This window comes from Rhodamnia argentea, chromosome 3, assembly GCF_020921035.1.
Source record: "Rhodamnia argentea isolate NSW1041297 chromosome 3, ASM2092103v1, whole genome shotgun sequence".
Classification (NCBI taxonomy): Eukaryota; Viridiplantae; Streptophyta; class Magnoliopsida; order Myrtales; family Myrtaceae; genus Rhodamnia; species Rhodamnia argentea.
In genome coordinates, this window is record NC_063152.1 from 11,937,180 (window position 1) to 11,949,663 (window position 12,484).

Consider the following 12,484-nt stretch of genomic DNA (forward strand, 5'->3'; position numbering starts at 1 on the left):
GTTTGCGGAAATTTCGAAAATCAGGAAAATCCGATATAACAACGCACTAGCAATATGAAATTTTTGTTAATTCGCTGAATGTCTATTTTCTGAATATTGGTATTAGAATTTCCGGTTTTGTAATCTCTGAATTGCTCAATGCCATTTTTCATGGAAAACTAAGTTTCGGTCTTCTATCTTTTGGTCTTTCCAAGCATTTTGGCAATCATGGCTCTAGCCAGTTCACCGTTTCATGGTCTTTTCCAAGTCTTCAAGGAAACTCCTCAAGTAAAACTTGTTTACCTTCTACTATAGTCCATCCAAGCTTTATTGAATACCTCGTTCTAGGCTTGTGTCCTTCGTTTCAGGTCCATCTAGATTGTAGACACTTCCAAGCTTAATACATTTTTTACCGTTAATAGAAGCAAAGCATTCCTCATATCAGTTCACATGCTTAGGACATCATCTGCATATTGACTCACATGTCTATCTCCATGTTCTGCTCAATCAATACACATACATCAGTAATCGTTGATTATTTTGGCATTTTCAAAACGATATATATGATTTTTCCAATCTTGAGTATGACAGTTTTTTTGAAAAATGTTATGTTTCACAAATGGCATCATGCAATATTAGCGAAGTAATGAAATTATACATTAGTGCCAATTGAGTTTTTTTTTTTTTTAAACTTATTTGATAAATACATGATATAGAGAAATCCAAAGAGGACCACAAGTGAAAATAGCATAAATGTAGGGCTCGCGCTATTTTCAACTCCTTATTGGGTTTTCACACCCTTTTTACATTGAATTGATTATAGTGCCATGTGCAGGTCCCACTCTTGATTTAAGATTATTTCTAACCCTTTTTTTTCCTTTTTCAATTGTTTCAATTTTACTAGAGACGAAATTATCCATGCTCTTCTCAAACAACTTTTGTTAAGGTTAAATGTGGGATGCATTTGAGATTGATGCGTGCCCCTTTTTTTGTTGTTGTTGTCTTTTTGCATTTTCTTTCTCCATTTGAAACAAAATCTGTGTTTCTTTTCCAAAAAAATAGTTTATTTGGTAGATAACTAACTAATTATTGTGTTTTTGACAAAAAAAAGTTAATTATTATATTAATGAGTTGTATATTTCTTTATTTTTTTGTACTAGGAATCTATCATTGAAAAAATAATTTAAGCACACGGAAGATGATAATCTATGAGTATATTGTGTATAATGCTTACATCTATAATATTTCATTTTTGAGTATATTCTCGTAATTTTAATCCAAAAATTAAAGTAAAAAAAATTCACGATCGTGATAAGAATCTAAGAAACTAAAGTAAACAATTTACAAATAAAACTAACATTTCTTGATTAGTGCTTCCTTAGATTATAATAATGGTGAATAAGTTCAGAAGAAGACATACATGAAGGAAACATTGAAATGTAATGTGTGGAAGAAGCGGTTCGTGTGAAAAAAAATTGTTTGGAAGGAATGTGGGTAAATTTTTCTTTTAGTACAATTAAAAAAAGAAATAAAAAAAGTAAAGAAATAATTTTATATCAAGAGTGGGACCCGCTAGGTAATGTGGTCAATCTAATGTGATAGGGCGTGATAGGAGCCAATAAGGGGGTGAAAGTAGCAAGCTAAGGTTAATTTATTAAAAACATGACCAAATGTCAAACATATTGATACATATCTAAATATTAACAGAGGATATACACATACTTTTCAACTCTTGGTATGAAGAAATAGTAATTAATATCAATTGCAAATTCAATATCGAAGAAAGTAGATCAAAACTTTAAAATATGCTTAAAAATTTCTCCTAAAAATAATCTGATGTTATTTTGAAAGTGCAAAATGTGTAAATAAATTTTCAACCCCATCTGCAATTCATATTAAAATGTGAATAGGTCAAAAGAAAGCACAAACCATCGATATTTTACTTTAGAAACCTACAAATTTATTCAAAAAATCATCCACAAGGTCAAAATTTGCCGGATAATTAGATTCAATTTAACTGTGAACTTTGAAATAAATTTTCCTTCAAACTATTTCATAAAAAATAGGCTGTTAATTATATATTCATAAGACGTCATAACTAGAAATGTGCAACCATTTATATAACGTCTGTAATTAAAAAAAAATGGTACCATAAATTAAAAATAACGACCTTCTCTAGGCAAAGTGATAACATAATGCATGATAGATGATATTTTATTGGGAGTAATTTGATTTTTATATTGTGACATCGATAATTTAAGAGAAAACAAAAACCAAGGCAATTATGTTGGTTTGGTTGATAATAAAAAAAATCAATAAATTGAAGAGAAAGAAGGATATTTCGGTACAATGATTGAAAAAGGAGTAGTTTAACCAAAATAGGGGTGGAAATAACGCCATCCTAATCAATAGTGGCTTACGTGGTATCCTTCAATTGCACTTTTCAATATAAATTTGCAGTGAAATATTTAAGACTCGACTGCTGCTTTTTGCAAAGGTTTAGGACTTGATCGAGTCAATTAAAATGCTTAAAATTTGTGATTTCACTTCAGCTGTTATTTCTTTATGATTCTTGTAAATAGGAGAGTTTCTTTAGTGAAACTAGTGCATATCACATTCTTCTCGAGAGATTTTACATGTCTTTCAATAAATCACATTAACCATAATTCCAGGAGCAAAAGGATCTAAAAGTTTTTCTTTCCTCTCTAATGTGATGTTGACCGCACTCATAAAACTACATAAAAAGGGCGGGTAAGTAGCCGGTTAATGTAAAAGCCCCTTCAGAAAAAACTCAAGGCTACAATAAAATTTACAGTAAGTTGATGTTAGTTTTGATGATATTTTTTTTGCTATCAAATTCGACATTAAATATTGAATTTTAATTTTTATCTGTTGCGATTTAGAGTTTACAATTCTAAGTTTGTGTCTCAAAATTTAGTGGTGTTAAATTCCACAAAATGATAGGATAAAATGTACACTGTGCATAAGAATTTGCTGGTAAATAACAATTATGAGTTCATAGAATGGCGTTCCGTTCCACGTTGGTAATTTTGTTGGTCGGGGTAGTCTTTTGAGATCGTCTCCAGGTGACCACATTACATGCAGGACGTTGCAAGAGTCATTTTATAAAATTCCAGCCTTTTCGAAATAGAGTTAACATAATGAAAAATTCCAGACTGGGATATATTCACGATAAAGTTACTCTAAATTGATTTTTTTACTACAAAAAACTTCAAACTGGTACACTTGTGACAAATTTATCTTAAGTTAATTTTTTGACCACCAAAAATCCCAAACTAGTACATATATGACAAATTTACCTCCGTTAATTTTTGTTGAACTGGGTTAATATCACAGAAAATTTTAAACTAGTACACTTGTGATAAATGGAGGTAAAACTCTAAATCGGTACACCCGTCAACCGTATGTGTCATCTAACTCAATAATTTGACGGTAAAATTTAACGGAAACTAACACAAGGTAAATTTGTCATAGATGCATCGGTTTGGGATCAAAAAATTAATTTGGATTTAATTTGTCACGGGTATACCAATTTGAGGGTTTTTTTTTTTGCAAAATTAGCCATTCAAAGTGCTATGCAAGTAATGTTGCCTAGAAACTCTTATAAAGCTGAGCTAACATCAATCATATAACAATTTAGTTTGTGATAATAGGTTATTAAAATTTAATAGAATATATGATAAGATGCTGGATAGCCCGATTCGATTAATGTAATCAAATTTTATCGGGCTCAGCACATTTCTGTCCGGTTAAAATAAAAAAAAGTTGGATGGCCAGTGTAGGTAGTATTTTAATGATGACTTGTGATAGATAAACCTTTTAAAATACACACTATACATGTGCTATGAAGTGCCAATAGGCATGCAACCCTACTGGTTAAGGGTTAGGGGGTGGGGATGCTAGTATCATAGGCGTACGGTTTGACTCGGCGGTCTGTAAAAAGGTAAAGCAAAAGTTAGAGAGATGAGAATTGAAAATAAGATAGACCAAAAAAAAAAAAAAGAAGGCTATGAAGCACTCTCAACTTCTCATTTTAAGCGGTTACCATTATCCATAGGACCACCTAAGGTACTAGGTAGGAGAAACGTAACTAATCTTGGATGCTCGTGCGGTATCATTCTTATCAATCTGTTCAAAGATGGTGATTGGCAAAATCAGGTGTGTGATTCCATGTTTCACTGAAAAGATGAATGTGGATGGATGGATATGAATCATCAAAGGTTGCATATGGTCCTTTGGTGATTTGAACAAGAAAGCAAACAATAAGGAAATTTGAAGTGCGAACAATCATTGCCAACAATGTCAATTGCAGGAAAGATAAATTAAATGAAATTGCTGAAGAACATTGAGCTATGTGCTTGATTGGGAGCCCTTAGAAAGGGCATAATGTGAGTACTTATGGCTCACAATTGATAGTTGCAAACGATTACGGAGAAATTAAACTGATCTACATGGCTCTTACGAAGTATTGATTACTAATAAATTAAATCGATCTACGTGGTTCTCACGAATTAGCAATACTTATCCACATACAGTTATATCAAGATTGCCAACTTCACTACTCAATGGCTTCTTCAACTTTACTGCTCGACGGTTTCTGTCGACTACAACAGTTGAACATTTTTTTTTTATGTCAACAGCATTTAGGTATCTTAAATTCTATAGACGACACTAGACCGTCGAATTTCCTATGCCAATTTCTTGTTCCATTCCAATATCCCCGTCCTGTATGTACTGCGTTCACGAGAAAACAAAAATGTCCTTTTTAATGTGTATGAAATAGAACCGAAACTAGTACAATTTACAAAAAATGGCCAAGAAAGAAAGTTGGTATGAAGGTGGCCATTGAAGAGGTTCCTACCATTGTGGAGCTAGCTGAAAGCTTGTGCTTTGCATGTGGACTTCTTTCTATGTCATCTTGTGTTTTTCCTATTGATTAACCAAGGACCGGGGGACAATCTCTGTTGGATCCAAATCTCGAAGTCCCAATTCCCAACTCACAAAATTTAAAAATGACACCATCTACAACTTTCCTGGTCTTACGTTCATGACCGAACTATTCTAAAAAATTGTTTAAAAAGAGTAAATTTCACATCTTCCAAACCAACTGCCTTCATTTTCTCTTGCTATTTCCTCTGTACAATCGGTCCTGTCTCCAAGTTGTTTTTAGCTACTCGAGAAGTGATAGGTTCCAAGGTTGTGCTGTCATCTGTCGTCTAAGTACAGGCAACCTCGCTTTAAAGAAAGCAAAAAATAAGACAAAATTTGGGAGAAGAGAAAAACAAGGAGAAAGTTGTGCGCTCTTTTCTAGTGTCAGAAGATCTTGGGGAGCTTCTTGTTTCATCGGGTCAAAACCCAGAAAACGATCCGTGAAAGTGGCTCGTTAAGCATAAAGTTCCCGAAAGGAGAAGCAAGAAGAAGGAAGAACAGTCTTGTCTGGTTGTGACTCTCTTCCATGGAAGTGGAACTGCTTCTTGTCTTGTTCTTTCTTCATCCTCTGGTTGTCAGGGCCTCCGATACTCTTCTCTCTCCAAAGGGTGTCAACTATGAAGGTGGTCTTCTCCATGAATATGTTTCCTTTAGCGTTGCCTTGTGTTTTCAGGGATTGAATGAGTTTGGATTTGCATTTCTCTGTTTTACTTCAACTTAAAGATGTTGGTGTCTATGCTTTTGTGCAATTTTTCTATGTTTCAGTGGCAGCGTTGATGTCTGTGAAGAGCAAAATGAGGGACGATTTGCACGTTTTGGAAGGTTGGGACATTAATTCTGTGGATCCATGCACTTGGAACATGGTCGCTTGCTCTGCTGAAGGCTTTGTCATTTCTCTGTAAGCAATGTCATCCCTCATATTAGCTTCCTAGACTTTCCTTTTTGTTATCTTCATCAATTTCTTTGACATCGGTTGAACTCCTAGTTTTGCTGATTTTGTCTGCTGTTTTCAGCGAAATGGCCAGCTCTGGACTATCAGGAATGCTTTCACCAAGCATTGGAAACCTGAGTCAGTTGAGGACATTGTAAGCTTTTCAGCATCCTCCACCTTTTTGTTTCACTTGTTTTAGATTATTTGCTTTTTCTGCAAAGAGAAATTCTGTTTTCATAAATATCCTTTCTTTTTTTATTGTCACGTGACAGCTTGATCGTTTCCACTGAGCATTTTATCTGTGATTCAAGTGGCTTGTGTCTTCTGTAGCGTTTGTGCAAGTCAGTGACTAGTTGGAGGGTGTTGAGCAGGAGATCGAGTATATTAATCCAAGTTTGATATATTCTGTACATTTCTAGTGGATAAGTTGATCTTCATAGTACCATGCAATGAGTCTGCTATCATTTTCAGAATCTACTTGAAGTGCTGCCTGTATGTATACAAAATTGGCGCTTGATGATGTGTTAACGTCACTTGCCAAATGCAATTTTTCTGCTAGACGTGGACAGAGGATATTACCCTTTGATTCAGTAGTGACTCACTTATCTTGGGTTTTAATTGACATGATCCGAAATACGTTTTAGAACGAGCCCTTTCATTTTCACAAGTGTTTGCACGGATTTGAGACATGAAGTTTCATTTGTAGATTTTCAGTTTTTGTCTTTGTTGAAGATTATTGCAGAACAATCAACTATCTGGTCCAGTCCAAGTTGAGATAGGAAAGCTTTCACAACTTCAGACTCTTGATCTTTCGGGAAACCAATTTGTTGGGGACATCCCGAGCTCACTAGGATTCCTAGTTCATCTGACTTATTTGTGAGTTTTGCTTTGATGATGTTGTCTTTTTCTTCTCCTCTAGCATTTGCATTGTATGTGTCTATTTCGAGCCCTCTGAACCTTTCCCATATTAAGTTGTTTAGGCGGCTGAGCAGAAACAAGTTATCAGGGCAGATACCTAGTGCGGTGGCAAATCTCTCAGGTCTTTCATTCTTGTATGTGTTCCGCTCTGTTGTTTTCTCATCAAATTAAGCTTTGTAGATCTGTGATTATGCTGATAAATGAAATTAAACAGGGATTTATCTTTCAATAATCTTAGTGGTCCAACTCCTAAAATACTTGCAAAGGGCTACAGGTGAGCACCATCGGACGACATATTTTATTATACAAGCTGCATCCTTCTTTTCCTGTCACTGCATGATATATTTATGGGGCTGTGATTTTTGCTATCTGACAAAGGAGTCAGGATGATTAGACTAAATTTAAGCAAAAATGTAAGAAAATGTTGGTTATCCATGGAATCTTCTTTTCACGGAGTCAAGTGCAGCAAAGTAAGAGCAAAGCATAGGATGTAGATCATGATTGTATCGTAATTGTATGATGCATCTTTCTATTGGAGTGCTACAAGAATTTTAACAATGTTCATTCAACTACATCCTGATGTCCCGGCTCCTGCTTTTTTTTTTTTTTTTTTTTCAAATAAGGTATTGGCTGGCCTTAGACTTCAAATTCTTGCTATGCTTTACTATCATATGATCAAATAAATTTCAAGATAGGTGTGCTGGTCCGTGCATTTAACACTTCATGGTACTTCTCGTAGTGTTTCAGGAAACAGTTTCCTCTGCACTTCACAAGCTTGCGCAGGCATCTCGAAACCGATGAACGGTAATGCAGTCAGTTGACTACTTTCGTATGATAAATATTCACAAAATGCAAAAAGAGTTCATGTACTATTCTGGAGCAGGAACAGCTGCAGTATCTTCACCTCAGAGGGCAGATGGTCATAACAGATGGGTTCTTTCTGTAGCCACCGGCATCAGTTGTACGTTCGTGGTTTCGGTTATGTTGCTCGTTTGCTGGGTACATTGGTACAGATCGCGTTTTCTCTTCAATGCCTACGGTACTTCCTTGACACAGTTCTGGGTTTTGCTTTTATCTTACATGATCCATCTTTCTAGTGACTTGGGAGTCTTTTCCATCACGTGAATTCACAGTACAGCAGGATTATGAATTTGAGATTGGCCAATTGAAGCGGTTCACTTTCCGTGAATTGCAAACAGCGACTGGAATCTTTAGCCCCAAAAACATCCTCGGCCAAGGTGGATATGGAGTAGTCTATAAAGGATGTCTTCCCAATGGTACATTGTTGGCGGTCAAACGGCTGAAGGACCCAAACTATACTGGTGAAGTGCAGTTTCAAACCGAAGTCGAGATGATTGGCCTAGCTCTGCACCGAAACCTCTTAAGACTCTATGGCTTTTGTATGACACCAGAAGAGAGATTGCTCGTCTATCCTTACATGACAAATGGAAGTGTGGCAGACCGATTGAGAGGTTTGATTCTCCTTTTTTGCGAGCTCGCCTCTCTGCTCGCCAATTGTTGCATTCTTGATCCTTTCTTTGTCTTCATTTGGTCTTTTGAAAGCAGGAGATTAGACTCTAGACAGTTGAGGACTTCAGAGTCACTTAACAACTTTAAGTATTGCAGCATATTATACGGAGCAGACTTCTGATATGTTGAATAAATGATTATTTCATCTTTGAACGATGGCTTGCCGTCTCTTATGATGATCCGTGAGGTCTTGGATTCATCTTATGTTTTGCCCCTTCCCAGTCTCATTTTGTAAAACAGAACGTGATAGTCTTATTATCTTACTCTGACTTTCTTGAGTGCCTTAAATCTCCGCTACAGAGACTTGTCGCGAAAGGCCATCTCTGGACTGGAAGAGAAGAATGTCTATCGCCATTGGCACTGCCCGTGGACTTCTGTATTTGCACGAACAATGCAATCCGAAAATAATTCACCGGGATGTGAAGGCAGCAAACATCCTCCTAGATGAAAGTTTTGAAGCCATAGTTGGTGATTTCGGTCTAGCTAAGTTGTTAGATAGGAGGGAGTCTCATGTGACTACTGCAGTACGTGGTACTGTAGGACACATCGCCCCGGAGTATCTCTCGACTGGACAGTCCTCAGAGAAAACCGATGTCTTTGGATTCGGGATACTGCTTTTGGAACTTATAACTGGGCAAAAGGCACTAGGTGCTGGAAATGGTCAGGTTCAGAAAGGAATGATTCTTGACTGGGTTAGTACTGTTCGCATTCCATATATAAGCATTTGTGCGGTACATACTGTTCGGATTCCTTCTGATTGTTCTGGTTACACTCTGCTTTAGGAATACAGAAATTTGATCGATTTGGCTTGCACCCTAAGTAACATGTTGAATTTCCTGTCCACTTTGCCAGGTGAGAACCTTGCATGAAGAAAAGAGGCTTGAAGTCCTGGTAGATAGGGATCTGAGAGGGTGTTTCGATGTGCTGGAGCTAGAGAAGGCGGCAGAACTGGCCCTGCAGTGTACTCAGTCGAACCCGAACCTCCGGCCAAAGATGTCCGACGTTCTGAAGGTCCTAGAAGGTCTCGGACAAGTCGAAAGCACAGACGATTCACAAGGTGGGAACAACCACCTAGGAGAAAACAGAGAATGTAGTTTCTCTAGGAATTATAGTGACATCCACGAGGAGTCCTCGTTCATTATCGAAGCTATGGAGCTCTCTGGACCCAGATGATGAGGTTTTTTGCTCGGCACCTGCTCCAGATACAACTGTATATAATTTGAGCATCTGATCTGAACTTACACTATATCAGAAAGGATTTTCAGGAGCGAGTCTTCGAGAGGCTCAGAATGCAACTTATGTATGTTCATATCAGGTCTCATACACAGAAGAACATATGTATGTTTTTCCCCCCCGACTAATCCACCAGCTTTTATCGACAGAAATCAGGATATTTTAGCCCTCAATTGCATCTTTTCCTGCAGTTTAGGTGCTGATTTGATTCCGATAACTTCCTGTCCGATTGTTCGATCCATGATAGCTTGCACTCGCAAAACTATTTCTATGCCATGGTCTAGTTAAGGTATGTCGCCGATGCCGCATTAGGGGATCGTGATAATATATTTCTTTCTCGTGAGATTACTCGAGATGGAATCCAACATTAGGGCATTAACCTTCATGAGATGCAGAGCCTTAGTCCATTCATCAATTTGCTTTGACTGATTGATCAATGTCTGGGCTTTTTCAGTTGCTTCAGGTTGAAGATTTTCTAGTTTTGGCCTACTGAGAGTATTAGTGCTACTCTTTTCCTCGTGATTGTAATTTCGGGGAAGCAATTGCCAACAAGAAAATTAACAAAAAATTCCTCAGGTATAAAGTTTTTTTTTTATTGAGTCCTAAATAGTTTCACATTTTTTCAATTGAGTTCTTTTAGCCAATTTTGATCAGAAATTGATGACATGGACGCCGATCATCCACCGGCCATCCTACATGGCACTGTTCGCACCGACATGGAATTTTTTTTTTTTAATAGTAGTTAAGCCTGCTCTCGCCCAAAACTAATTAAAAAAAAAAAGGAGAGAAAATTTCACGTTAACACCGACAATGCCATGTTGAACGGCCGGTGTCGATGTAATTAATTTTTGGAAAAAAATAACTAGATGGACTCAATTGGCAAAATATAAAAAAGGTTTATGACTCAACTGGAAAAAAAATATATTCATGCCTTATTTTGGTAATTTCCCTCTCACTAGCTAGTCCTTTCAAATGAAAACCATGTATTATGTAAAATGATATTTTGTGAAATAGGGGTGTGATGTCCAATATAATTTAGGGATAAAATCTAGTTTAGATCCTCTAATTATACTACTCTTTTTTTGGTAATTTAGGCCTCAACTTCTTTTCGTGCAATTTCGAATACTCTAGCTCGATATTCGCAATCGAAACCATGTCGCCCAATTTGCCTTCTTCGTCATGTAAATTTCTCTTCCTATTTGCGGCTCATGTTTTTATTCTTCTTTTCAATTTGGTCCGAGTTTTGGTTTGGACATTGTGTTTATGCCTTTCATTATCTCATAAACATCCTGGTGTTGCAATTGCAGAGCATTAATTGAACTAGACCTAGCTATGGGGTACCAAAAGAAAAACATAATCATTTACCAACTTTCTCCTGATTTTGCATTTTTCATGCTCCATTTTCAGAGTATGAACTCATTAAAATAATGGGGATGGGAATAACATAAGTGTCGTGACTTTTGTAACATGATCATTTGAGTGTTATTGGCAATTTGTTTGGCCGAAAAATCCGACGTGACATTGATTACGTCTAACGTGGCTCCCGGTAAAATCAAATCAGCAAAATAGCACAAAAACGAGGGAAAATTACTAAAAAATTCCTAAATCTATTGCACTTTTATCATTTCAATCCTAAAATTTTCAATTCTATCAATTTAGTCCTAAAGCTTTTTACGGTTCGTCAATGCAGTCCATCCAGTTAATTTTGACGGAAAATTAATAACGTAAACATCGGCTGTCCTCCATGGCACATCCAAAATTGACATGGAAAATTTTCAAAATTTTTATTTTATTTTCTTTTCTTTTATTGTTAGGGCAAGCTAGGGGCCACAGGTCGAAACCCGACGACCACCGCTAGCCACCGGGCAAGGGCCTATGAGCCCTCACCGATCGCTAGTGAGGTCCGCGAAGGCCTCGCCGGTAGCTACCGAGGCTCGTGGCCCTCGCTGACCACTAGGCGCTCAGAGCTAGGCGATGGTTGCAACCCTCGCTGCAATTAGCGAGGGCTTGTGGTTGGCAAGGGCTCGTGTTGGTGAGGGATGTGAGCCCTTGCTTGGTAGCTAGGAGGAGGAGGAGGGGGGTATCCATGCAGGAGAAGCGACTCACGATATGTATAAGAACATGTGCAAGAACACTTCCAGTTCTAGTAAATCAAACAACCTTCACACTACACGGGGCAAGGAAAATTTAAGAATAGAACATTTTAAAATACCTATGATGTTTCAGTTTTTCGATTCGTTAAATACAATTTTTATTTGACAATATAATTATTTTTATTATTGATGGTAATTTATATATATTTTTTCGTACACGATGACAATATTATTCATTCAAGCAATATAAACAATCATTTTTAGAAAACTATTTTCTAAATCACACTTCAAATCAAATCACGTTCTGGCATGTTAGGGCACATTTGACCATGGTTCGCTACATTTGACCAATTCGTGAAAATTATGCAATTTCTCTCTAACATAGAGGAGCGGCGCCAACTAGGCAAGAAACTAAAAATATAATTATGTGATCTTGGAGATTTCTTTAAGAATGTGAAGTTGTAGTCACTGCCAGACTGAGGTCAGCGGCCTCGCGGCACGCCCGCGATGAGGTCGGCTAATAAAGAGAGATCTCCGAGCAGTTTTTATATAGGAAGGCATCGCGCCACGGCAAGCCAGGTTGCGCCAGCCATGGTGGCCAAAGACACCGGTGTCATCCAATGGCAGCAGCAATAGCGAATCTTAGGTGCAAAGTGGTACTTAAGAGTCGAAGCTCAAGGTGCAAAGCTGCTTTTTCAAAAGTAATGGTGCTTTTCTTAGAACAATTTCCGACCTATTAGCTGAATGTTAGATCAAGTCCTCACCTGGACTTCTATCCAGATCTATGCACATCTTGGCGCAACATTTGCAAGGGAAAGTAAAATCGAAAGCATGCGAAGCCGCGACGATG

The 12,484-nt window shown here is 37.2% G+C and overlaps 1 protein-coding gene across 1 annotated transcript; it reads left to right on the top strand.

Moving 5' to 3' along the window:
* The first annotated feature begins 5,351 nt into the window (after window positions 1-5,351).
* On the top strand, window positions 5,352-9,600 carry LOC115753776 (probable LRR receptor-like serine/threonine-protein kinase At5g45780). Its single transcript, XM_030692579.2, has 11 exons — window positions 5,352-5,552; window positions 5,695-5,827; window positions 5,943-6,014; window positions 6,593-6,736; window positions 6,841-6,912; window positions 6,993-7,052; window positions 7,518-7,582; window positions 7,662-7,817; window positions 7,912-8,250; window positions 8,609-9,000; window positions 9,161-9,600. Exons 1-11 carry the CDS (start codon window positions 5,456-5,458, stop codon window positions 9,479-9,481), a joined length of 1,851 nt encoding a protein of 616 aa, XP_030548439.1. The 5' UTR covers window positions 5,352-5,455; the 3' UTR covers window positions 9,482-9,600.
* The last annotated feature ends 2,884 nt before the right edge of the window (window positions 9,601-12,484 follow it).

Excerpts from the sequence above, each read along its gene's own strand:
- LOC115753776 (XM_030692579.2), top strand. The coding sequence starts at position 5,456 with ATGGAAGTGGAACTGCTTCTTGTCTTGTTCTTTCTTCATCCTCTGGTT. Across the intron at positions 5,553-5,694 it reads AAAGGGTGTCAACTATGAAG|TGGCAGCGTTGATGTCTGTG; the intron begins GTGGTCTTCTCC and ends TCTATGTTTCAG. Across the intron at positions 7,583-7,661 it reads CATCTCGAAACCGATGAACG|GAACAGCTGCAGTATCTTCA; the intron begins GTAATGCAGTCA and ends ATTCTGGAGCAG.